Source organism: Rhipicephalus sanguineus, chromosome 3 (genome assembly GCF_013339695.2).
Source record: "Rhipicephalus sanguineus isolate Rsan-2018 chromosome 3, BIME_Rsan_1.4, whole genome shotgun sequence".
In the NCBI taxonomy this organism is placed as follows: domain Eukaryota; kingdom Metazoa; phylum Arthropoda; class Arachnida; order Ixodida; family Ixodidae; genus Rhipicephalus; species Rhipicephalus sanguineus.
In genome coordinates this window covers 50,948,805-50,972,283 of record NC_051178.1, presented here as the reverse complement: position 1 = coordinate 50,972,283, position 23,479 = coordinate 50,948,805, and the positions used below count along the sequence as shown (strand labels likewise).

Genomic DNA, 23,479 nt, shown 5'->3' with positions numbered 1-23,479 from the left:
GTGTTCGTGTATATGGAGTGAGCGTAGTAGCTATTCAGCGCAACGCCAACCTATAGTTGACGTAACTTCACGTCGAAAAGAGGACACCGCTGTATTGTATACGCGATCGTGCATTAAAGTTTGTAATTCCAATACGCACACAACAAGCACGCAGCGAGCGCACACCGCAGAATATATACATCACGTAGTCCGATAACAACAACATAAGTTTATTGCCCTTTCGTTGAACGACACAGCCTCTAAAAACGTACGATGCCTTCGGCGCATGTTATGCACGGCGCGTCAGACGCCAAAAACAAAAGTTCACGTGTGTTCTGAGTTGACACAATGAGTAAGAAGCAACAGAGCGCACATCCGAGAGCTTCGCATGCAAATACCATGCATTAGTGATCAGCAATGAAGCGAACGTGTACGTACACATGAAAAGTGACACCCGGTACTTTCCGCAGTGCACGCGATTTGCACCGGGTATACGCAACCATACGCAACAGCTGGGCATTGCGTAGCTTTCCTAAAGAACACACACAGGGAGCAGCATGCGTGAATCGACTGCGCCGCGGCCGCGGTGCCTTGCACGGTGAAACAAAAAAAAAAGGCTCAAATCGCGCATGCGCTTGCAAAAGACACGGCGGAAATCGCGAAATGTTTCGTGGCTCCTTCGCTAGGAGGCGATGCGGGTGTTTGCGACGTGGAGGCTTCACGAATGTGACGTCAGGGCCTCTCCTTATTTTTCCTTCCTCCATGGTCCGGATATACGGTATTGTGCAAACTGTCTTTTACGGACAAAGTACAAGTCCACACCGGTATTTGCGTCCTCGTGCGAAGACTTCTTATAGAATTTATTGTGATTATATGGCAACCCGCTATAGCTGGTCGGCAAGCAAGAACCGCTGTCAGCGAAGAAGCTAAAACAAACCCCAATAAGTTGTTTTTGAAGGAAACTAATGTCCTTTGAGCAAGAAGGGCAAAACTTTTGAGATACTAACAGACATTTCATTCAAGTGAAACAAAATAGGTCACAGTTAAGAAATTTTCCAGAAGACATTTTCGTGCATAGGACGCGTTTGCTGCCATTATATGGATCTATAATAGCAAATTTGAGAATGTATCGAAGTATCTTAAGGTACAATTGCCAAGTATCGTATCGGATACAATTATTGCGGCAGTATCTTGTATCTGTATCTCCAATACTTCTTGCTGGAGTATCTTGTATCGTATCGCGATACAATTTCAAAGTATCTTTGCCCAGCCCTGCTGAGATCGATCGCCCATTGCCGGCAGAATTCGTCACCAGTGTGAAAACGCTGGCGCTCTGGAGCTGCGAGGCTGTGTCGAATAAAGAATAAAAAAGGAGTATAATGACGCAGCAGCATTCTTGGCAACATCTGAAAGGAGTTGCCTTCAATATTCTCCATAATGTGCCTGATCGCATCTTGCTCCGACCCTGCTGGATTAACAGCTCTGTAGAGGTCCGGTATATCTGCGATGTAGCTGGTACAAGCCTCACTCGGTTGCTGTGCTCGCTGGCGGAAACGTTCGGCACGGAGCTTGCGTAAAGCGACTCAACCAAGTTCGTCAGTGAACTGAGGGCGCCATGCAGATCAGCTGGAAATTTCGGAGGCATGATTGTGGAACTAGCAGGGGGTCGGCGTCAGCAAGGTGAAATATGTAGTCTGGAAAGTTTTACAGCGAAAGCTGTTATGAGATCATTTCACCGACCGTTTTTGGCGCCGTAGTTGTCCGCCGCCGCCGCCGCCGCCGCCGCCGCCGCCGGTGTCCGTAACCAGTATCGCTCGAAATAAGAAAAAAAACTAAATAAGAAAAAAATTCCAGGATGGAATGAGGTTCGAACCTGGGTCCTCTGCGTGGGAGCCCAGTATTCAACCTCTGAGCCATGCCGGTGCTTGAAATTGCTTTGCTAAAAGGTCCTATACAGGCTTCATGTCGGGAAGGAACCACATTAGCATATGCAATATAGCGTGGTAGAAGAGTAAAATAAGCACCGAGCGTAGCACAACGCGAATTTTGTAACCAGGCGTCACACAATGCGAATTGCGCAACGAGCAGGTTGTTGAATGCTTCCAACCCATTACAAAGGACCCTGCCATAATTCTTCAACTTCAGGCACAGCATCAACAAAGTGCGCATAATGCCTTACATGGGTTTAGCAGGTACCAACGCTCTCCGTAGAATGACAAAAAATGGCAGAGTGCCTGCTGGCCTACTTCTCAAAAAACACACTTCCTCTGGGTCTCAGTAAAATTACAATGATTTATAGCGTAGTGGGTTCCTCGCAAGGGCACTTGTATTGGTTGCCAAGGAGGCCCATAAGCGTATGATCCATTTCCTCGGGGTCTCAGTAAAGTTCTTCGCTCCCCCCCCCCCCCCCGTCTCTTTCCCACGTCAACGTATGTTATACAGCATGACGGGAGAGGGAAATAGCGACCGGGCGTCACCCAATGCAAATTACATAACTGGTGGGCCGTTTAAAGATTCCAACCCATTACAAAGGGCTGAGCCATAATTCTTCATCGTCATCAGTCGTCGCGTGAACAAAGTGCACATAATGCCTTACAGACGTGTAGCTGGTGCCTCACTTCTCCGCAGAATGACGAATTATGGCTTAGTAGGTGCTTCCAAACTTCACAGAAATTGTGATTTATGGCGTAGTGGGTACCTTTCTAGTGTACTTGTATTGTAGCCCCAAGAGAGCTTAACGGGCTCTAGAAACGCCGCTCTTCCAGCTTTCGCTGTGACTGTGCTGCGGTTTTAGCGCAGGCCTGGCGTTTTTTTCTGAAGTACTGTGGCTAATTCAAAAAGTCAGTTCATCTAGATTTTTACGTGCGGCTGTCTGTGAAGATGACGTTCTGTCTGGTCGTCCTACTTGTTCGTAGGGTGCACACTCTCGTATCAGGCCGCCAAGACCACTCGTGTATCAGGCCCAGGTGCTGATCGCGAATGCCGACGAAAGTGCGAGTGCTGCTCTGATAAAGCATGCCGTCCAAGTTGAGTGTGAACGAAAAGTAGGTGCACTTCACACGCTGGAGGCGTCGGTCTCAGCGTCCAACGGTTATGCAAGAGTGCACAGCTTTCTTACGAGGAGTTGAATCCCAGAAAACTCCGCCGATTGAACTAAAGCTTGCCTTCTGGGAATAATTACGGAAAATCACTTAGAACGGCGTCAGCAAGCAACCTGAGCTCTTTTTAAATCACAGGATGGATTGCAATTGTATTTCTGAGTGTTTCACTAGTGGTAAAAGGGGGAGCTCCGTCACTTATTCTCTGTGTGGTGCGCCAGCTTCTTACCCTTGCACTTCCTCCGCCACCTCCCCGAGGGAGACTGACCGGTTCTTAACTGCGGAAATCAGCGTGTTGATTGTCCCAGTGAACAGACGCTGGAGGTAACTGCCGAAATCGGACGCGTGAAGCGTGCCGGCCGAAGCGAAGCGTGCGGAACAGTAGAGAAGAAGGAGGCAGGCAATAGGGACCCTGTCCTATGTCAGCACCTCAGTTCCAATCGTTGCTTGCCTACCTTCTTTCCTGCCCTATGCGCCGACGAAGCACCGAGAACATTGTGCCCGTGGACAACGCTAACGTAATCGGGAAATGCTGAATAAATGTTGTTGTGTTAGTACTGTCTGTGTGTCGAGATGCGCGCATCGGGGCGCCTCCGAAGGCGAAAGAGCACCAAGGTGTGTGTGCGCGCGCTGGGACGTTATAGTATGTTACAGTCTAGAAATAAATATAACCTCCAAATTTAAGTGAATGACACAAATCAAAATTTCAGTGAATGATAGAAATCTATACTACTGGGAAGCTGGCCATCGGTATAATTATATTCATGCATAATATTGTGGGGTTCATGTGTAAAAAAACAGGTTATTTGTAATACTATTACATAAAACCCATGTGTATGGTTGTCTCAGTGTATGATACGTAAAATTGGCTGCACTGTTTTCTTAATGATACTAAACACCGCTTTGCTGTTTCCTGTGTAAGGGGGCGCCGAGTGGACTCAATCTGTTTGTGGAGCTTCTTCCTTGATCTCAGAAAAGTTTCGAAACGCAAATTCGCTCCCTCTGGTTATATATATATATATATATATATATATATATATATATATATATATATATATATATATATATATATATATATATATTATTGAGAACTAACAGACAATAATGCCACGGAAAGTATAGGGGATGTTTTCAGTAGCCAATGTAAGGTAAATGTGAAGAAAGAAAAGTGGACGAAAAGATAGCTTGCCGCGGGCAGGGACCGAACCTGCGACCTTCGAATAACACGTCCGATGCTCTACCAACTGAGCTACCGCGGCGGCGATCCCCCCGTCCACTTTATAAGGTATGTATGTACATTTTTAAACGTGGGAGCGTCAGTCAGCGCCGCCAGTAGCCATGACGGCGAGTGTGGAACACTCTTTTTCTGCCTGTTGGCGTCACGTAGCACGTGAACTTATTACGAGCTGGCAGCTGACCAATAATCCCTCGCATACTACCTGAAAGCATCAAGTCTGCCAGAACGAGGCCCTCGCTATGAATGAAGGAAAGAAGTGTTAATTTCAAGGGCTCGTTCAAGAGCCCTTGAAATTAACACTTCTTTCCTTCATATATACACACATATATATATATATATATATATATATATATATATATATATATATATATATATATATATATAGATAAAGCACGAGGTTTACTATATATACATAGTAAACGAAAACGAACAAGTTAATACGCCACTGGCTGCCCTCTAAAAACCCGATGAGGCAAAAGTAGTTCTTCATTCGCGTTTTTAAGTGATGCTCCCGTAGCGATCTCACGGACGAACATTTCAGCATAGAGCAATGGTGTGGTGACCACTTCTAAATAAAGAAATGAAAATCTTTGCACCTGTGCCTCAAGGTGGTTCCACTCTGGAGGCGACGTTTCCAGCCTACTTAACGATGGCTAGCTACTTCCCTAGTTCGGGGATCTTGAGAAGTTCTTCCAAGGTCAGTTTAGAGGAAGCTCTCAAGAGCGATTTTATGGAGGGGGGATAAACCCTCGAATCACCACAAAATGTGACTTTGCTTAGCCTTAACTTCCCCTACAATTTTGAGGAGTTGAATACTCCATTGGTAAAAATGGCTAGTCTTTGTGGACTGTTCTAGCATGCGAATTTGTATATATAAAGGAAGGTTTCTGCTGATATGCCAAATGCGCAGCGACGTCCGAAGTGTTTTCGTGGAAGTATATTTGTCTAGCTCCTTTTTGTCAGATTTTCGTGATCAATTACAATTTGTTATTACTTAGAAAAACACCCAAACAAGTTTCGATCACTGATTCTTTCACTCGAAATGGCTAACAGTCTACGTTGACAATTTGGATATATGATGCTGGCCCGGCAGTGTAACTGTTCCGCAGATGGTACAGAAGATGTTCTGCGGTTGCATGAGGGCTGCAAAGGAGCCGAGGAAACCCCACACAACATATCAGACAAGTGAAGTGTGCTAGGTGAAAGTAAGTAAGTAACAGTAGTAAGCGCTTCTTAGAGGAATAAATTATTGCTACTGCCGAGTGCTTGACGAAACTAGCCTCTTCAAGTTGCTGATTTGATTCAGAGAAAAGTTCTCGCAAAGCTAGTCTTCGATTTCTACATCGAGCGCGGGCTTCAGGAGGTGATAATACGATTTCATCACATTTATTGTGACGAAAGGTGGATATTGTATATGAAATCTGAATCCTTGGTCCAGCCATTTAACGACCAGGCGTATTTCAGAACAGGGCCCAAGCAGGCGGACCTCACATCATCATCGAAAGCGTCTACCTTGACTCCTTCTAGGGTTCAGCTTATTGACGCGTTTAGAGTTGACTCCAACAATATCACTAGTTGTCGATGCTGGTGTGTGTGTTGCTCTTGAATACCCAGTATCTGCTTTAGCAAACATGTCCGGCGTGAAACTTGACTATCGTCCCGCGATCATGGCTGCTTCTGTGTCACTGCTCGATATCCAGTGTCCTTAAAGTAAGTTTCACTGATTGCTAGAATTCAATGTTTTCGAGCGTCGTGAGACCACTGGAAAAAAGACTTGAAAGTCTTGAGTACTGTCGCCGTCGCGCATGTCCACCGCAGCATGGCCGTCCTAATTGTCGCGCTCAAACGTAAGGTGACCACCACTGTTGCGGGATACACTGAAGGCCACACGCATAATTCTTCGGTGTGAGAGAGTACCGTTCTCTAGGCTGCTGTCGTAGTGGATTCGTGGTCAATGTGCTCGGATGCTGACCTGAAAGACGCGGTTCCGATGCCGGCCGCGGCCGTCGCATTTATATGGAGACGACATGCTACAGGCCCGCGTACTGTGCGATGTACGTGCAAGTGAAAGAACACCAGGTGGTAAAAATTATCCGAAGCTCCCCACTACACCTTCTCCTATACCCTGAGTTGCTTTAGGACCGTAAACCCTATAAACATAGGCGTGTGCAGGGTTGCCCATCAGGGGGTGGGGGGCAAAGGTTCATCGCGGCGCCCCCCACCCTACTAAGTCAATGGATGGGGCAGAGTTTGCGCCCCCCCCCCCACTCTTAGTGGTCTAGAAGGGTCAACGTACGCGGCAGATTTTGTGTCCCCCCATATTAGGTGATAAGGGGAGCGGCCGCCCCCCCCCCCCCCCCCATGCACCCCCCTTCCTGTGCGCACGCATATGCCTATAAACAAACCAAACCAACTCTACCATCACGTAATGGTTGGATTTATTTGATATTTAGTACTATCACTGCTCTTAAGAATACTCATACATCGGACGCCCTCTTCTTCTCTTTCATTATTGCTGCTGATAACTTCATGAGCTCCATCTCACGGTAGTGTTACAAGCGATACAATGTAATGGATATTTTCGAATTTCAAGTATAGGTATATGTACTTTCATATCAAGGATATGGAATGTTACACAACGCAATTTATTTCTGTTCGCTTCACAGTTATGTTGATTTTAGGGCGGTCAGCGGCTATTAATTAGGCACATATATTCCTTCTGTAAAAGTTAGAAGAGTGTCGTGGCTACGTAAATGTTGGAATTGATGATGTGTTAATGCTGACGACTTCCCCAAACCACCATTTCCTGAGAGAACCCCGTAGTGCGGGCATGCGCTATGTTCGAGGCCTACCTACATGACCATGGATGCCACCACTGTGTAGTTGGCAGTGTTTGCTCCTTGACTATGGGAATGAAGGATTGCCCGGAAGACAGGTAACTGTCTAAAAAATAATTCCAATGTGATGCACGTATTTCTTGTTCCGCTGTTGTATTGCTCTTTCTAGACCCATCAGGGCTGGGCAAAGATACTTTGAAATTGTATCGCGATACGATACAATATACTCAGGCAAGAAGTATTGGAGATACAGATACAAGATACTGCCGCAATAATTGTATCCGATACGATACTTGGCAATTATATCTTAAGATACTTCGATACATTCTCTAATTTGTTATAATAGATCCATATAATGTAGCAGCGAACGCCTATGCACGAAAATGTCTTCTTGAAAATTTCCTAACTGTGACCTATTTTGTTTCACTTTAATGAAATGTCTGTTAGTATCTAAAAGTTTTGCCCTTCTTTCTCAAAGTCCATTAGTTTCCTTCCAAAACAATTTATTGCGGTTTGCTTTAGCTTCTTCACAGGACAACTCTTTATACACTTCGCTGACAGCGGTTCTTGCTTGTCATTTTTGCAATTAATGGGAGTCGCTGCTCAGCTTGCCGACCAGCTAGCGGGTTGCCATATAATCACAATAACTTCTATGAGAAGCCTTCGCACGAGGGCACAAATACCGGCGTGGACTTTTGCCTTGTCTGTAAAAGAAGGTTTGCACAATACCGTATATCCGGACCGGTGTACAGCAGCAACAACGCTGGTAGGGGCTTTTTTTTGGGGGGGGGGACGCATGGTGTATAATAGGGGTTTGAGACCTTTCGCTAGCGGCCCCGCCCGCACACATGACCATCTTCGTCCCATTTGTTTTTATTTTGTAGATAAGTATGTTCGTGATCTACACAGACATGACAGGTCTCAAGCTCTCCTTTCGTGAGGAACATGTGTTCACCATGTGCTGAAACATAAGCGTGGAAGAAAAACTCTATATTTCAGAATCCGCGTCCAAAATTCACTCGTTGTGCACATCGGTATCGATGTTTCTCTAATCCTGACTCCAAATTCCCTTCAGAAATGACCTATACATGAGACATGGGAAAGGCTTCCTTTCGAATGGCAACATCATTTTGTTCAAACTCTCTCCCACCATCTTCACTGTCCCGGCGCTTCGAACTAAATTTCGAGACTGTGGCCCGCTGGCTATAAGCTGAGTTTGAGACCCCTGGTGTATACGTAGATGACGTAAAACAGCAATAAATTTTCATATTCTACTTATCTGCTGGCGTAAAGGATTCTTTGTTGATATCCTCACTAACGTGTAATCTTTTAGCAATTTTTCTTCAACGAGAAAACATGTGCAACACAGAGACGTCTCAGACGTATTGTATAGTTGCACAAAGCGTCGGAGGACACCGGCATTATTAGCGCTATTACCGCTTATAGATCCCATTATGTGGCGATTAGTAATACGAAAAATATTCAAGAAGGCCTAAAACAGGAAAACTAATATAAGTAAAATAGAGAGGTGGTTCTGTATCAAACATTCACATTGAATGAGTACAGAAACACAATACAGACGGCGCCCTTAATAGCTATGAGCATGGAGTATCGTCAACTGACCTGTTAAGACAATAGAAAATTCAGTGCCCATGAGAATTGGCCTGAAACGGCTCGTTGGGACGCTCATGAGTAAAACGGAGCATTCAGTAAGACGTTTCTCGAATCCCCTTCCTAACATCTTTAAGATGGCTCCTAATCATTTCCACTATTGTAATGCAAACTCAGTTTCGCTATTTTCCTAAGCGATAAGCAGAATGCTTTGTACTGTAACTCAAGGGACGCCTACATAATTAAATATGTGTTTTCAAAATCGCCTTGGCAACGTGTAAATGGGTAAACAGTAATAGAAAAGAATTCGGCAGATCCCACGTACCGTGGGAGTCGATGTTATGCGAAGCATGCGGCGGGAATTTGACTGTGGCTAATTTTTTTTTACTGAGCGAAACGTTACAAATGACGCTAAATATTTGTATAAATTGTACACATATATGTTGAAGATCCGCATACGTGCTATATAACCAGTGTTTACAGTTGGGTAACGGCAGCTGCCAACGGCAACGTGCGTATTGCTAACACCAGAAGCGGTAAGCTGAATGTAGTCCTTATACTTGTGCATTATGATGGAGAACGGACGCACGTTTCACGCACCCGTGAACATGTGTGGAAGAAGTTCTTGACAATTCTTGAACAAGGCCATGGTCAGCGTGGTCAGTGAGCACCAGCAGCTGGTCATGACTTTTTATTGGATTCGGTCGTGATCGCGGTGACGAGGGGTCCATGTATAGTGAAGTATGAGTTATAGTACAGCTGTTGGAAATCGTGGATGCCTTGGTCATTTCGTCGACAAACTGTCTGTCGATAGAGCCGGTGGCATGTCGGAACCTGAAATCACCGTTCGCGTTGGTGAGGTATAGGCCGTCGAGACTGGTAGGCCTGGATAGTGCTAGGTGGACCAACATCAGCGGATGGCGCTTGTCGTATTCGTAGACTATCTGGGCGTATGTGGCCTACGTAGCCTAGTTTACAAAGCTGCTGTCAGTCAATCAGGCATCATCATCGGTCAGCATGAGGCTATCGCCCAGCCTCGTAAGAAATGAAGATGACACTGTGTCATCCTGGCGGACTAAGGGAACTTTACGATGTGATGATGTGAATATCATACGTAACTATCGTTGATGTATTCTTCCGGGGTCGAGCAATGCTTCAATATAGCTTGCTGAATCACAGGAATACAAATGTAATGTTTAATAAACTACTATAAAAGCGGAGCCAACACTGGAACCACAGACGTTAATCTGATATGACGCCTGTATCGTAGGAGTACACATCGTTGGAGTACCATGTGGTGTTTGTTGCTTTCTTGCAAAATGAGATAGCCAGCACCACAACCACAATTGACGTTGCACCGACATTACGCCTGCGTAGGCTGTTTTTCCAAGCCAGTTTATAGACTTGGCGTGGCTCTGTCGTAGAATACCTGATTGCCACGCAGAATGCTTGGGTTCGATTCCTGCCGGGATCCTAATTTTCATTCTTTACGTTCGATGGGTCAACGCTGCCGATGTCGGTTTTTCTTAACGCTCTCGCATTTAAGTTACCAGTGTCTGTTCTCACCGTTCCTGGGTAGATATAAACTGTCAAACACCTGTGGCGCATACCCGTACACCGCGGGCCGTGGTAAACGGTTATGTGCCACACGTGTCTGGAGGAAAAGGTTTGACGACGTACGCGACAGGATTTTCACGTTATTCATGTCATGACCCGACAGTCATATTCGTCTTACCCTCCCATGCCAATTTTATTCTACTCCAAGTTAAGGAGGCGATCATCAGAGCACCCAGATGTAGTCGGCTAGATAGATAGATAGATTGATAGATAGAAACGCTCAGAGTGCCAAAGGTTCGCTAATGAATGCTTCACATTTAATATAAATCAGGCAATTAGAAGAATAAAGCAGAGATCTTATTTTGGGAATGCGTTACAAAAGACATACTGCAGTGACCAGACCAGAAAAACAGTACAGAGACCTAGGTAATGTATGAGATGCTAAATGAGAGCAAAAAATCACTTGTGCTAATAATCAAGTTTAGATTTCATAAATTATTTGAATAAATGTAGCAGGAAGTGAAAAATACGGTACGCCAAGATATTTTCTGTTGGGTAAACGCTTGCTCTATTAGATCTAGCATCAGTACTAGTCGCGCTATAGTTGTTTGCATATCTTATTTGCATATAAGTTAATTCATTGCATGCAAGTCAAGCTTTTCATCCACGAGATCCTTCAAATCGCTGATATGTAAAATCCACGAGACACAAAGCAACCCCATTCTTGCACGCATCACATTTCGTTACGGAGCAAGACTCAAGAGAATCTTCAATAACGACACTGTAGCAACATCAGAATTTGCGCGATAGACGCTACACGCAGTGCAGTACGCGGCGCAGGACAGTGGCTAAGAGCAAGTGTCGCGGCACTGGTGCAACTAAAAAAAAAGAAATCGACAAAACAAAAGGTACGTGGGCTGGGCGTAGACGTCCGCGTGTTTGTCTTCCTCATCTTCTGCCCTCACTGGAGGACTCTGGCGGAAAAATAAAATTGCGTCACAGCCCTTAGACTTGTTCAAATGGATTAGTGGCACCAGTACCAGCTTGAGAAGCGGAGCTTGGCCAGTGATTATTGTTTCGCAAGGTTGTGTTGCGATAGAAGTATCTTGTATCTTAAGATACACGATACATTATCGAATGTATCGGAAATACAGATACAGATACTCATCTTTCGAGACGTATCGCGATACAGATACAAGATACCCATAGAATATCTAAGATAGTATCTAAGATACATGTATCTTTGATACTGCCCAGCACTGAGACCCATAAACACATGCAAAGGATCACTCGTTACATAATAGTGTGTGGAAAATAGCTACGCTTGTTACACAGCAGTAGTTAGTACAATCACTGTATGTCGAAATGCCGATGGCATGATTTAGGATATGACAACGCACACCGGGTGAACGGACGACATGAAACAAGAAAGACATTCACAAGTGACGTTTCACAAGTTCACAAGTGACGACCTTAAGTGACGTTTATTGTGGAACGAAGCGAATAAAGTGCGCACTTTTCAACGCATGCGTTTTTGACGCTTGGCAGGAGCCTAGTACAGTGATTGATTACAAAATGCACCATGTTATTCTGAAGCAAACTCTCGTATGAGTCATTCAATGCCAAATGTTCGAGCTATCTTGGCGACCATCTCCAATGTATTCGAAAAACATCGTGCTGGTATACTGCATTGGGAAGAGTGCATTGCTAGAATATTTTGGAGACAAAAAATTTGTGGTGACGTGCGCGCCTTCCGAATTCAGCAGAATATCGCTTGAGTCGTCTTAGTCAGAAAATTTATAAAAAAAATAAAGGCTTTTTTTTCAGATATAGCAATCCGTGGTAAACTTATTGGTAAGCTTAGAGAGCAGGCAGGTTGTAGCTTACGAAATGGTGAAAAGTCTGGTAAGTATTGTTGCCAATAGCAAACAGTTGTAGAGGTCCAATCATCAGTGGAAGTAATGCAGCATAGGCGTTTTCGCATAGAGGCTTTACATTTTATTTCAGGCACTAGCGACGTTGCAAGAGGGCTGCGACCTCAAAGGAGATCCTCAAGGCCAATGGTAGAGTTCTCCAGTCCTCAAATAAATTGAATGTGCAGCAGAGCACTGTGTGCAACACTATCACGGGAAAAATTGTTTATTCATACAAGAAGACTTTCCTTTAAGACATGCAGCATCTTCATAGAACCTTGTTTTCATACGAGCATACCACTTGGAAGCCCCAATGCAATGGATAACAAGGAAGCTGATGAGCCACTAACATCTCGTTGCACAATCAACAGCGGTTCAGGTCAGTGCCCCATGCGAGCTGTTCATGGCTTATTGATAAAAGGGGACAGTTTCCTTTAATGACATTCAGCGTCTTGTTTTTATACGGGCACACCACTTGGGAGCCCCGTTGCAGTGCATGGCAAGGAAGCTGATGAGCCACATGCATTTGTTTGCACAGTCAACAGCGTTTCAGGTCAGTGATCTATATAAGCTGTCCATCTACTAGGCAGTATTTTACAGCACAGTGTGATTGTAATGGAATGAAAGTATAGCCCCGCCATGGTGATATAGTGGTTATGGTGCTCGACTGTTGACCCGAAGGTCGCGGGATCGAATCCCGGCAGCAGGCGAAAATGCCGAGGCTCGTGTTTTTAGATTTAGGCGCACGTTAAAGAACCCCAGGTGGTCAAAATTTCCGGAGCCCTCCACTACAGCGTCTGTCATACCGTGGTTTTGGATCGTTAAACCCCAGATATTATTATTATTATTATTATTATTATTATTATTGTAATGGAATTATGGTGTTTCTTATGTTATTTGATCTTGCAGGTAGTGGCAAGTTGCATACCTTCTATCTTGGTGTCACTTGTCTTTCTGGCAAAAATAACAAAACCTCACTATATGCCCATCGTCTACCCAATTGCTTGCAGTAAACAGTGTCACATATCCAACAGTCCTGCAGTGTAAACTATTTGCTGTTTCCCTCTTTCTGGAGCAGTGGGCCCATTATGTGAGCACAGGATACTTGCAGTAGTGATGAACCAAGGCTGTTGCAGAAACAAAGTTCATGGTTGTGAAATACCAATGACAACACTTCAATGCAGGCCAATCCACGCTGAAAGTAGCTGTAACCAGCTTCAACCTGCAGCCTGCTGCACCAGTAGCTGAAGATTATGATACTGCAGCGGACTTATATTGTAAGTGATCTGTGTTCGCACAGTCGCTAAGGACCTGAGTACTTTAAGAACATTACTTCAATTACTGACAACAACTCACTGCAGGCCCACCATTTGTGCCATCACCCGAGGTAGGCAGGGCCTCAGCTGGTTCTACTGTTGGAGCTGCTGTGGATGCCTCATCTTGTAAGTACTGCATTCGTTCAGTTGGAGCAAACCAGAAGTGTTCAACATAAGTGGTTCTAAGAGTCACTATCTCGCATTCTTTATCAGATGTAAAGTTTTCTGAAACTGCTGTTCAAGCCATCACTTCGACAGCTGAAGCTTCAGTAAACACCACTTCATGTAAGTACAGTGACAAATATTTCAAGCACCGTGTATCTGAATATGACAAATGCATAGTAATGTATTGCCTTTACATTTATTTCAGCACTAAAAGACGCTGAAACTCAAACAGACCTTACAGGAAGTATTCTGAAATCTTTTGAAGCCGATAACCAGGCTCTACGCACCGAGTTGCAGGAGGTGAAGGGCTCTCTAGACACACTTCAGCTATCGAAAGCGTCTTTGGAGCATGATGACAGCCGCGTGCAATTTTACACGGGCCTACCAAGCTATACTGTTCTGATTGCACTGTTTACTCTTGTCGAGAGTAGTGTGCCACACAGGGCAAACAATGCTCTTGCAGAATTACAAAAGTTTGTGCTAACACTAATGAGGCTGCGATTGGGAGCGGCCTTGCAGGACCTTACTTATAGAATTGAGGTAAGTGGATTGGTTGCACTGAGTGTCGTTGCAAGCACTTATTTACAGTTGCATCATGTTCTCGAGGGTCAACACTCAGCGGCAAGGTGGTCCCGTTTGCTTCATAAACCAGTGGCTTTCAGAAAAGCGTTTGGGACAAAACGTGGCTGTCATAATAGACTGTTGACTTTATCATTCAGATCAGCCAAGCCACAGCGACAAGAATATTTGACCGGTGGATCACGACCATGCATGCATGTTTAGAGGAGCTTGTGGAGTGGCCTAGCCGTGAACAACTGCAGCAGACCATGCCAATGGCTTTCAGAAAATCGTTTGGGACAAGCGTCGCTGTCATAATCGTCTGTTTTTAGATATTCATTCAGCGCCCTTCGTCAATGCTTCCAAGGTCACAGACATGGTCGCGGTATAAGCACCATAACACAGCAAAATATTTGATTGGAATAGCACCTCAGGGAGTTATCACTTTTATTTCCAAAGGTTGGGGAGGCCGGACCAGTGACAAACTTATAACAGAGTCTAGTGGAATTTTAGACAATCTCCCAGCGGACACAGTCCTTGCAGACAGAGGATTTACCATTGGTGATGCTGTAGGCATTCATCGTGCACGCATCGAGATCCCCTTCACAAGGGGCAAACCTCAGCTGTCAGCCTGGGAAGTTGAAAAAACTAGAAAAATGGCAAATGTGAGAATACATGTGGAACGCGTGATAGGCTTGCTGAGGCGGAAGTATAAGATACTGTCGAGCACCGTCCCAATTGATCTCGTAGCAGTGCGAAAGGGAGACACAGTCACACAACTTGACAAAGTTGTTGCAGTCTTTGCTGCACTGACAAACTTGAGCAAATCTGTTGTGCCAGTTGGTTGATCATCATGATTTGAATGATGCATTTTCACCTCCATGTGATGTTGCGGAGATGTTACTGTGGTAAAAGCGCTGCACGGCATAGGTTGGCAAAATTATTGGAGCTCACTTAAAGGGACACTAAAGAGCAAAACGATTTTTCTCGCATTAGTAAAGTAGTCTTCCACGATACCAAAAACACCACGCTTTCTGCGTGAAGACGCTTAATAAGCGAGAAAACGCGCAAAAAGAAAATACAGGTGGCGACACCACCTTGCAATTCCCGCACCATTTGCCGTGACGTCACATATCTTTGACGGCGCCTGCTTGGGCCTACGTAGTTCCTAATCTGTTAAATCGAAGTACTTTGTCCTCTGAGGGGGCCAGAGTCTTGACATAACGAGTTTGTGGGAATTTCGTCAAGCCAGTGGCGCCAAAATACGTTAAATGCTCTTTAAAGTCTTTTACGTGATTAATTACAAAGTTCGGCGCGAAATTTAAAAATGACACTTTGAACTTGGTTTTCTCCTCTAATAATAAACCTATGGTGGTGAAATAAACTACACAAGAGTTTTCCAAGCACACTTTATCAATCTAAACCAATTCATTGTTTCTCTTTAGTGTCCCTTTAAAAAAATAAATTGAGCTCTGAGAGCTCACTCGGACTCGTCGAAGTTTTCCTCAACCACTCACTCAGACTCGCTAAAATTTTCCTCAACCAAACTCACACTCGCCAAAATATGGCTCACCCGGACTCGCTCAGAGTGAGTTTCCTGACCTATGCTGCGTTCTCAATCATTTGAGAAGCATTGACGGGGCTTAAATGACCGTAATTTTTGTCTGTGGAACTTGTACGAACTCTGAGCGAGGTTTTGAACATTGATGCTGTAAGAAGAAAAGCTGGGAACAAAGTTCATTGTTCTACCTAAATTTCTTTCAAAAGCACTTTCGATTTTCTTGAAATCCCTTCCTGCCCTAATTGACCATATGTTAGGTCACGCACATAGCATGCTGAGCCCATTCTGTTGAAGCAAGAATCTCCAGGTCCTTTTATGCATGCATTTACATATTCTAACACCAACAGAACTACAAATACACAGTAAAATCACATTAATATGACCACCTGTCAAATGCCACAATAGCCACCTGTTGAAGCACAGAGAGCAGCAACACGTGCAGAAGAGAATCAATTACGTTGTTGAAGGTGCTCACTCGGGCATTGAGCCTTGCTGACTCCATTGCTGCAGCCAGCTTCGCTAGATTATGCGGTTGAGGATCCATGGTGCCATATACGTCAACGTCCACCTGTCCGACGGAGCATAATACATGATTCATCGGAAAACGGTGCCTGTCACCACTCAGTGGACGTCCAGTTGCGGTACTGGTGTGGAAATTCCAGCCTTCGTCACCGATGGACAGCAGTCAGCATAGGTGCATGAACCAGGCATCTGCTGCGGAGGCCCAGACACAGCAATGTTCGCTGAACAGTAGTTTGGGAGACATTGTTGGTAGCCCCTTGGTTCATCTGGGAGGTCAGTAGCTCAACGGTAGCACGTCTATTCACCTTAACGCGTCTCCACAGCCATCGTCGACCTCTGTCATCTATGGCCTGTGGTGCACCACGTTTTCCCACATTGCTGATTTTGGACAGTCCCATTTTGCCATAGGAATCGAAACTAGCTTCTAAATGCTGTAATTACTTTTTCAAGGTGTTCTCGCCTTCAGCACCACATTTTATAGGCTCTTGAGGGCTTGACCTTTCATTTAATGCAAGAAAACGGCAACTGAAAATGTCCCCTTTAAAGGAACCGCTAAACCACCCAGAGGTCAAAATTTCGTTGTGCTGTTGCAGTTGTACATGTGTATACAATGACCACGTTGATGTGAAAATTTTTCGAAACTGTTCGTCGGCTTGTCTCTCCTCCTGGCCGATTGCTCACCGTGTGAGGAGGAAGAGTGCCGAGCGCACGCACCTGTGAGCAGAGAAACGGCCTTGTAGTTGACGTCACGGCTAACACTTCAGGAGCTGAACACTGCTGAGATGCTCGAAGAGGAGAAGGGATTGTTTCTTGGAATTTGTGGGGCGCTCGCGGCTCGTAATGCTGCCGCATTCGGCATTGCTGATCGTGACGGCATTCTGAACTCAATGCACGCGTTTAGTTGAAATGTTGAAAAATCATCGCAGGTGGTTTAGGGGCCCTCCAACGTCGACTTCGAACATATGTGGTGGTCACAATAATGGGACTGGACTGTATATTTACTTCTTGCGAGGCTTGAAGTCCCTGCAAAACCAAGCCTTTGCTTTAGGACGACGCTTCAGGTTGGCACACCCAAAGTGAAACCATTTGCCCTTGCAGTCCTGGCCACTACATTCCACCATGTCACCGGACTCTGGACCACCACGATAGCAGTACTGCAGTGCTTCGTCATCAGAAGTGTCTCCAAGCACGTTTCCAAGCACGTTTTCGCTCTCTGGCGGTGTCCAGGTCTTGAAAAGGAGCTCTGGCAGGAGGACCATCGTGAAAAAAGCCTTACTCCTGGTTACGATGCCTTCGCAGAAGTCAGCATCCACGAATATCCGCTCAAGATGGCTGTCTGCTGGTGTCCACACAAAGAAATCACAATAGCTGCGCTGGCAGACGAACAGCTGCGTCTGGATTTGTGTGAAATACGCATGCCGTCGTTTGAGCTTGAATGTATTGTTGCTATCAACTTCTAAACAGCCAGTGTTTTGTTTCGTGATGTCATTCACACAAGCATCTGAGAATGGGCACTTAATTTCCAGGACACCATCTTGGCAGCAGGCACAAGAAATCAGGCCGTCTGGACTCGCTGCCAAGTGAGGCTCGAGTGGACTAATGTGTAGTCCAGACTTCTTGCACTCAAACTCTGTATGTTTCCTGGATGCTTGAGCAATGTACTGTTTTCTGGCAGTGTCCTCCTTGCGCATTCCCCAAGAAGTGGCCGCCGAAGAAAACTTACTGTCCTCTGGGTCACAAATCTTCTTCACGAGGCTCACAGATGGCTGAGTTAAAGACGTCCGACAAGCCGCATGGGCCGTCGATGCTGTGACACGGCCCGCTCTGAAGGCGAACCACGTTGCTGAGGCCGACTGATCTTTGGTAACTGCTTCAACATCTTCACAGACCTGCACTTTCAACAGAATTAGTTTTCACAATATTGTCCAATGTATACAAAATGTCAGATATTTCAGCTCTCAAGTGGTTCATTTACACAATATATCCCTAGTGAATTGCCTTTGACTTTGTTTTCCGATGCCTTTGTCTCGCATGAAAAAATAAAAATTTGTGCACCTGGGGGGCATGGCATTCATAAAACTGCGCTTAGCTAGCAGATCCCAACTAGAAACATGACGTACATAACTAGGCAGATTTAGCAAGATAAGAGCTGGTAGTTTCAATTACTTAACAGAGCCTCTTTGTTATGCAACGAGTAGTTACTTCCTCTCATTTGTGCTATCGTTTAATAGAAACATAATTACCTTCAGCTCTACAACATGTGCCTGGGAAAACATTTTGCACTCCTCCAGCCTCGCATCCCTTGACAACGGCTTGTCTCTTGCCAAGTTCCCCAGAAGAGCCGTGGAGTGCTTCACTTGCACTGGTATGAATTCTTCACAATAGTCATTTTTTAATGACAGCACTGCAGAATATTTGCCAGCCTTCTTAATTTCCTCAAAGAAGGTCTTCCACTTGTCCTGTGCAGGCCTTTTGATGGCGGTGGCTGGTTTCTTTGAGGATGAGGACTGATGTCCCTCCAGGCGGCTTTTCTTGGTAGTTGTTGATGTCAAGTCCATTTGGGCAAGCGGCACACAAGGCACAGCACTCATGTATGGAGGTAGCCATGCATTTTCTTTTTGAGTGCAAGCCTGACTATCCCGGAAACTTGAGGCTACTTCTAAATAGAAGAGCAGCGCACCAATGTGCGAGCAGGCTTCGCCGAGACCGGCCATGCATGTGCAGTGTGCTGCTTCGACCATTCCACCCTGCTTGACTAGAAGCCATGGCTCCAGCGGCTGAGATGAAATCGCCTGGGAGTGGCGAGTCACTTTACTGTATTATTTAATGCTGAGAACACAGGCTGCCCAAATGCACACAAAGCAAGGCGACTTACTGCATATACAATGAGTGAAACTAATATGGGCATCACTGTAACAGTAGAGAACCAAAGCGCAAGCGAGCATCTTTCATGCATATGTTACATTTGAGAGACACTTGCGCAGACATGCGCAACAGCCGCTACCTCGCCGGCAGTTATAATTTGAAAAAACGCAGTACACTTCGGTAAGTGACAAGAGTTCGAGGATTCGAGGAAGGTAATTCCTTGGAGAGCGCAGCTGAGCCTGAATTGTTAACAGCAGCAGGGTGGGAAAAGACCTGTGTGATTGTGACCAGTGATTATTTTACAATCGCTTTTTTTCCTCTCTCTCTCAGCTCCGAAGAGACTGCGTTACTTTACCCTGTGCTGTGCAAAAAGGCACTTCAGGAATTATCACTGTCACGCTCTAACGACTTATAACGACTTATAACGCTCTAACGATTATAAAACACGCTCTAACGACTTATAACGACTTATAACGACTTATAAGCGAAAGTAGTTATCACCTCACATACACTTGTGAATGTGTTACGAGGTTTCAACATCAATATTCCAAGATCAATCACACCACTGTGGCACACATCCGTAAGCACTATTTGTTAGCTTTACAGCGCGATCCAGAAATTCAGTCTGCCTAGTACGCTTTAGATTGTCTTACCTTGGTGCGCGCGATGATGTGCTCGCCGTGTCTTCGCAGCTGGGGCTCTTGCACGAATGCGCTGGTCAAGTAATTATGCGACTCGAGAGACTTCTTTGCCTTCAGCTGTTCGTGAGTAATGAAACTCGTCGCGTGCAAGAGGTAGTTTTTGATGTCCGAAAGTTCTACCTAGGGTACGAGCGCGAGATCGAACGCCGTCTCGTTGGACGTAAGCGAAAGAGGATCGACGCCACCGCAAAGCTCCACTTTCTTGATGTAGCGTTCCTTCGCACTCGCGTCTAAATTCTGCGCATACAAACTCAACCTTAATGAGAGGCCCGCATTCATGGTTGGAAAACACTGGCGCACCTCAGATAAAGTGATGAAAAAGCACAGATCACTAGCCGCGGTGCTGGAGAAGCATGGGGAGAAGTAGGTTTTGTTGACACCGTCCCCCCAAAAAGATGGCGGATCCATGGTGGCCAACGCAGTTTGTGCCCTTTGCGCTGCTGCGCCCGTCAGGCTGCTCTATCATGACGTCACGTGAATACCAAGTATACTGCTGGTAAGGTGGCGATCGGTATAATTATATCCATGCATAAAATTGTGGGGTGAAGTATAAAAAAAGTTGTTTGTAATACTATTACACAACGCATGTATGTATGTTTGTCTCAGTGTATGATACGTAAAATTGGCTGCACTTTTTTCTTAATGATACTAGACGGTGCTGTGTTGTTTTCTGTGCGGCGCCGAGTGCACTGAATCTGGTTGCTCAGCGTCTTCCTCGAGCTCAGCAAAGTTTCGAAACGCAAATTCGCTCCCTCTCTCTCTGTCAAGGTTATATATATATATATATATATATATATATATATATATACATACAGGAATGTACCTCACCTGGACGATCTGTGTATATCGGCGTAGTCGTTGTTTTTTTCTGTTTTTTTCAGGAAACACCTGTTTTTCATAGCAATGTAGATGCGCGGAGTGAAGCACAAACGAGCAACGTAACAAGGAACAGGACTAGTGATGCGCAAACTTTCAACTGCTGAAACTTTCAGCTTTCCTGAACGTGTTTTTCGTAGGTCAAAGTATGTGCACGTGGTGTGTTCGCGACCTTTCTTTTTATTCGGGAAACACGTGTTATTCTTTTGTCAGTCAAGGTATGTGCACATGGTGCGTTCTCGACTCTTTTTCGTCATGTTTCATACTACTCTCTTTTTTTTCTCTTTGTATGTACCTTTTCTTAACTTTTTTCTCTCCCTCTCGGCTCGGAGAACGATGATATAAAAGCGCATCGAAGCCTGGTATATTTCATCCTGATGAAGATCGGTCTCCGATTGAAACGTCGACAAATAAACAGTTTTTAGAAGCGTATACCTTTTTCCTATATATATATATATATATATATATATATATATATATATATATATATATATGCAAGGATGACGTTCAGTATATCTGGTAGGAAATTCAGAAACGTACGAAGCACAAGGTTTACTATATATACATAGTAAACGAAAACGAAGAAGTTGATGCGCCACTGGCTGCCCTATAAAAACCCGATGAGGCAAAAGTAGTTCTTCATTCGCGTTTTTAAGTGATGCTCCCGTAGCGAACTCACGGACGAACATTTCAGCATAGAGCAATAGTGTGGTGACCACTTCTAAATAAAGAAATGAAAATCTTTGCACCTGTGCCTCAAGGTGGTTCCACTCTGGAGGTGACGTTTCCAGCCTACTTAACGATGGCTAGCTACTTCCCTAGTTCGGGGATCTTGAGAAGTTCTTCCAAGGTCAGTTTAGAGGAAGCTCTCAAGAGCGATTTTATGGAGGGGGGATAAACCCTCGAATCACCACAAAATGTGACTTTGCTTAGCCTTAACTTCCCCTACAATTTTGAGGAGTTGAATACTCCATTGGTAAAAATGGCTAGTCTTTGTGGACTGTTCTAGCAGTCAATTTGTACATATAAAGGAAGGTCTTTGCTCATATGCCAAATGCGCAGCGACGTCCGAAGTGTTTTCGTGGAAGTATACTTGTCTAGCTCCTTTTTGTCAGATCTTTCGTGATCAATTACAATTTGTTATTACTCAGAAAAACACCCAAACAAGTTTCGATCACTGATTCTTCCACTAGAAATGATTAACAGTCTACGTTGACAATTTGGATATATGATGCTGGCCCGACAGTGTAACTGTTCCGCAGATGCTACAGAAGATTTTCTGCGGTTGCATGAGGGCTGCAAAGGAGCCGAGGAAACCCCACACAACATATCAGACAAGTGAAGTGTGCTAGGTGAAAGTAAGTAACAGTAGTAAGCGCTTCTTAGAGGAATCAATTATTGCTACTGCCGGGTGCTTGACGAAACTAGCCTCTTCAAGTTGCTGATTTGATTCAGAGAAAGCTTCTCGCAAAGCTAGTCTTCGATTTCTACATCGAGCGCGGGCTTCAGGAGGTGATAATACGATTTCATCACATTTATTGTGACGAAAGGTGGATATCGTATATGAAATCTGAATCCTTGGTCCAGCCATTTAACGACCAGGCATATTTCAGAACAGGACCCAAGCAGGTGGATCTCACATCATCATTGAAAGCGTCTACCTTGACTCCTTCTAGGGTTCAGCTTATTGACGCGTTTAGAGTTGACTCCAACAATATCACTAGTTGTCGATGCTGGTGTGTGTGTTGCTCTTGAATACCCAGTATCTGCTTTAGCAAACATGTCCGGCGTGAAACTTGACTATCGTCCCGCGATCATGGCTGCTTCTGTGTCACTGCTCGATATCCAGTGTCCTTAAAGTAAGTTCACTGATTGCTCGAATTCAATGTTTTCGAGCGTCGTGAGACCACTGGAAAAAAGACTTGAAAGTCTTGAGTACTGTCGCCGTCGCGCATGTCCACCGCAGCATGGCCGTCCTAATTGTCGCGCTCAAACGTAAGGTGACCACCACTGTTGCGGGATACACTGAAGGCCACACGCATAATTCTTCGGTGTGAGAGAGCACCATACTCTAGGCTGCTGTCGTAGTGGATTCGTGGTCAATGTGCTCGGATGCTGACCTGAAAGACGCGGTTCCGATGCCGGCCGCGGCCGTCGCATTTATATGGAGGCGACATGCTACAGGCCCGCGTATTGTGCGATGTACGTGCAAGTGAAAGAACCCCAGGTGGTAAAAATTATCCGAAGCTCCCCACTACACCTTCTCCTATACCCTGAGTTGCTTTAGGACCTTAAACCCTATTAACATAGGCGTGCGCAGGGTTGCCCATCAGGGGGTGGGGGGCAAAAGTTCATCGCAGCGCCCCCCACCCTACTAAGTCAATAGATGGGGCAGATTTTGTGCCCCCCCCCCCTCTTAGTGGACTAGAAGGGTCAACGTACGGGGCAGATTTTGTGCCCCCCCATCTTAGGTGATAAGGGGAGCGGCCACCCCCCCCTGCACCCCCCCCCCCTTCCTGTGCGCACGCATATGCCTATAAACAACCAAACCAACTCTACCATCATGTAATAGTTGGATTTATTTGATATTTAGTACTATCACTGCTCTTAGGAATACTCGTACATCGGACGCCCTCTTCTTCTCTTTCTTTATTGTTGCTGATAACTTCATGAGCTCCGTCTC

The 23,479-nt window shown here is 45.2% G+C and overlaps 1 protein-coding gene and 1 non-coding gene across 2 annotated transcripts; both read right to left on the bottom strand.

Annotated features, from left to right (window-relative positions):
* Positions 1-4,263: 4,263 nt before the first annotated feature.
* Positions 4,264-4,336, bottom strand: Trnat-ugu (transfer RNA threonine (anticodon UGU)). The gene has a single exon. It is a non-coding gene; the product is annotated as a tRNA-Thr (tRNA).
* Positions 4,337-17,352: 13,016 nt separating this feature from the next.
* On the bottom strand, positions 17,353-18,912 carry LOC119385460 (uncharacterized). The gene is made up of 3 exons (XM_037652888.1): positions 18,598-18,912; positions 18,078-18,243; positions 17,353-17,597 (listed from the first exon to the last, which is right to left on the bottom strand). The coding sequence occupies exons 1-3, from the start codon at positions 18,910-18,912 to the stop codon at positions 17,353-17,355; spliced, it is 726 nt and encodes a 241-aa protein (XP_037508816.1).
* Between the last annotated feature and the right edge of the window lie 4,567 nt (positions 18,913-23,479).

Coding starts and splice junctions, on each gene's coding strand:
- LOC119385460 (XM_037652888.1), bottom strand. CDS start 18,912: ATGGACTTGACATCAACAACTACCAAGAAAAGCCGCCTGGAGGGACAT. Junction 18,244..18,597: donor CACATGTTGTAGAGCTGAAG/GTAATTATGTTT, acceptor TTGAAAGTGCAG/GTCTGTGAAGATGTTGAAGC. Junction 17,598..18,077: donor GATTTGTGACCCAGAGGACA/GTAAGTTTTCTT, acceptor TCCTCCTGCCAG/AGCTCCTTTTCAAGACCTGG.